This window comes from Epinephelus moara, chromosome 12 (genome assembly GCF_006386435.1).
Source record: "Epinephelus moara isolate mb chromosome 12, YSFRI_EMoa_1.0, whole genome shotgun sequence".
Classification (NCBI taxonomy): domain Eukaryota; kingdom Metazoa; phylum Chordata; class Actinopteri; order Perciformes; family Serranidae; genus Epinephelus; species Epinephelus moara.
In genome coordinates this window covers 5,091,557-5,095,018 of record NC_065517.1, presented here as the reverse complement: position 1 = coordinate 5,095,018, position 3,462 = coordinate 5,091,557, and the positions used below count along the sequence as shown (strand labels likewise).

The 3,462-nt window shown below is 39.8% G+C and overlaps 1 protein-coding gene across 1 annotated transcript; it reads left to right on the top strand.

The window, feature by feature from the left end:
* Nucleotides 1-416: 416 nt before the first annotated feature.
* Nucleotides 417-2,839, top strand: LOC126398879 (uncharacterized). The gene is made up of 5 exons (XM_050058524.1): nucleotides 417-504; nucleotides 690-793; nucleotides 911-1,055; nucleotides 1,190-1,316; nucleotides 2,280-2,839. Exons 2-5 carry the CDS (start codon nucleotides 753-755, stop codon nucleotides 2,651-2,653), a joined length of 687 nt encoding a protein of 228 aa, XP_049914481.1. The 5' UTR covers nucleotides 417-504; nucleotides 690-752; the 3' UTR covers nucleotides 2,654-2,839.
* The last annotated feature ends 623 nt before the right edge of the window (nucleotides 2,840-3,462 follow it).

The following is a 3,462-nucleotide window of genomic DNA, read 5'->3' as shown; positions in this document are numbered from 1 at the left end:
TTGTGATATATTTGGCTGTTATTTTGGATCAGAGCAGGCGGCCTCTGTGCTGTGGGGGTATTGCGCAATACCAGCAAGAACGCATTGTGCCAACCTGACAACGGAGCGTTCTGTGTGCTCGTGACATTGCGAGTTCATTCCTCTGAGATAAGAACATTCTCCCTAAGGACACAAGTCCGTTCTTTGCAGTCTCGGGTTTGAGAAAGGCCCAGTAACTTCAGCGTCCTCCTCTGCTTCTTCTCCTCTGAGATTTATTGGTGGTTGAAATTACAACTTCCAGGTCACACAAATCAGATTACATATGTAGGAGCCAGGTTGTTCATTTTCTGTTTTGCTTGTGGGTGTTGTGCACGTTTGTGCCAGTAGGTGGCAGTATCTGTTCAAACTTGTTGTTTTCTGTCTATATAGTCAGGTGGGTTAATCAGCGCAGGTGCGCACGCTGGGGAAGCCATACGGTTTTTGACCGTGCCATGGCGTTTAACGCCGCAGGTCAGAGTATTCCGTGTAAGTTATTATGTATTGAGTATAAACAGTATATACTTTGCCTCGGTTGTATAATAAATCAGCACAAAGAAATTTTCAGATTTTAGATTTTCAATTGAATATTACAAGATCGAATGATACATGGATTCATATACTCTTTTAAAATGTTTCTCCATCGCCAATATCAAGGTATATTTTGTTTTCAGGTGGAAAACGCTGAAGAAGAAAAACTAATAGAATTATCGGACGCAATTGTGGCCTGTGGCTACATGGGGCCAATAAACGTGGACAGAAAAAAGGCCATCATCGAGTATGTCCACAGAGTATTAAATATTTGTTACCAGATGCTTCAGTGATAATTTCACTCTAATACAGTCTTTTTTCTACAGTTTTACAGTTTTCTTGTTTTTTCTTTACTAATTATTAGTGCTATCACCATGCATTCATTGGTGAGGCTGATTCCCATCTTGCAGCAGCTGCAAGATGGATTGCGGCTGTATGGAATTGATGCAGTCTTGGCGCAGCACCCAAAGCTTTGCCAGCAGCTGTTTGTCCCCGGACATATAAAAGAAGTCAGTAACGCTGAGAACTATTTATTAATGAAATGGACCAAACATTACAATGTGCTATACATGCAAACTTTGTGTGTAATTCTTCCCCTTAAGGATTTACTGTGTTTCTGTATTTAATCTGTTTCTCTGATTAGGTGGACTCTGACTTCCTTGTAAGTGCACTGTATCCAGATTTCAGCGAGGAAGGGTCTGTCAAATGGCAGCGAGAGATGAAAGTCATCAACTTTCTGCAGGATTTCCTGCAAAAGCTGGAAGACGGAGGTAACAAACTGCATAGCACCATTTTTTGCCATAACCTTTGTCTACCACTCTTACCTTAGCTTAAAGGTTGAATATGGAGAATGCTTATTAAAAGCTATATTTAAAAAAAAAATAATACATCCACAGTGCTTTTAGAGGGGTGCAGAATAAAAGTATAGCATTTCCTTGAAAAATTATATTTAGTCTGAATTAAATAATTTAACAAATTTTGACGGGTTCGACAATGACTTCATGTTTACATCGTACCAGCCAGGCATTGCGGGTTGCCAGGTCTCGTAAAATGGCGGAGTCTGCAATTGCTGCAGCTGCTTAAAAGCCCCAGTGAACGGTGCGTTATCCGTCCCAGCAGCAGAGTGAGCGGAGAAGGGCAAAAACGCGGGTCAATATGAAATGAAGTAGTTTCATGTAATGTCCGACCACGGGAGGGTTTTAACCGTTTATAACGTCCTGTTGTTAGCTTTGCTGCTGCTGCTGTTAGCTGTTAGCTAGACATCCTGATTTCCAAAAAACTGAATAAATACCACACATAACATATATAGCTAGGCTAACGTTAAATAATATTGTAAAATAATGTTGTAAAATTAATTGATTAGTGGAAATGAATCATTACCCTGTATGATTCATGGCTTAACATGGTGCAGCTGATATCAAAAGAACCTGGCAACCCGACTTCTGGAATTAATTTCGGCTGTTGTGACGACAATCTTGAGACACTAGATGTCACTATTCTGCTCATTCTCCATATTCAACCTTTAATACACTTGTTTTCCACCTCTTTGATGTTTGTACATTTATAGCTTTCCACGCTAGTTTTAGGTTTATACACATATTCTGTCAAACTTTATATGCAATGTACACATTTCAGAATTTCTTGTAGTTTGATAAGCCTGCCAATTCTATGATCAAAGGCACTGTACCAACAGAAATGTTTGAAATTACTTATTTGTATTTTTCTCTATGAAGCAGAAGCAGAAAACCAAGAAGAGGATCGTAAAGTAGACAACCAAAAGAGTGGAGCTCTGTGGGAGAGTCATGTGGCAGCTGTTCCCGGAACAACTGGCAGGGGGAAGCATCTCTCAGTCCGGAGCTTCTTCCAGTGGGTCACAGGTCATGCACATGTTCCACTGATTGAATCAGAAAGAGATGCATTCCAGATAACTGTTAATTTTGAACATGACTGTGAGTCACAGTATGGGGCACATAGACATTGTTATCCCATTGTCAATGCTTGTGCAGTTGGCATTACATTTCCTATACGCCACTTGGGAACCTACCATGATTTTGAGGAGAGCCTAACCACGGCAATCCGTTTTGGATACGAGTTCAGCAGGCACTGAGGTAGCAGTGTGAGGGTATTAGCAGGCACTATGGTACTGTAGCATTCCTAAGTTCCACATCTGTTTTGAAGTTTTTGTTTAAAGGAATATTCCTCAAGAACATTCTGAATAGGGCTGTGTAAGTAAGATTAATATTTGTTCGGTATGACCTGTTAATATGTTGCTGTACTGTCTTTTTATAATAAACTTTTGTAATAAACTTTTATACCAGAAACACTTCTATGTTGAAGCTTGATATTACACTTTCAGGGGCCAATTTCAGAAAGCAAGTTTTGCGAAATGCCGGAGTCTGAAATGAGGGAAAGTCTGGGTTTTATGTTTCAGAAAGGGAGGTAGGTAACTCACACCAGAGAGTGGTAACTCCAGCCCGTTTCATAGAGGTAACTGAAGCTCAGAGCGTTACAATGGCAACTGAGTCTGTGAACCTAACCTGGTCGGGAGCAGTTTTCTTCAATAAACTCTAGAATTTCTGTGTCCTCCTCCTTACAGAGCCAGAGATGGTTTAATTTACTCATTCATTCAGTTTGTATCAAAGCTCATTAATTAGTGGATATTTACAGTCAGAATGTAAATCATGGTTGGATATTATTTTGTTACTCAAGAACTATCAAAAGTTGGCACTTTTATGCATATCAATCGTTTGTTTTTTTAACTTGTGTTTTTGCTCACATTGAACTATTAGATGGTGTGAATTCACCCTCAGCTTTGAATAAAACCTCTGCATGTCCTCTTAGGTAGGGGGCATATGTATCCCAAGTTAGTGAAGCCTTAGCTATTGTTTGTTAATCTTGGACACTTATATCTCCGTT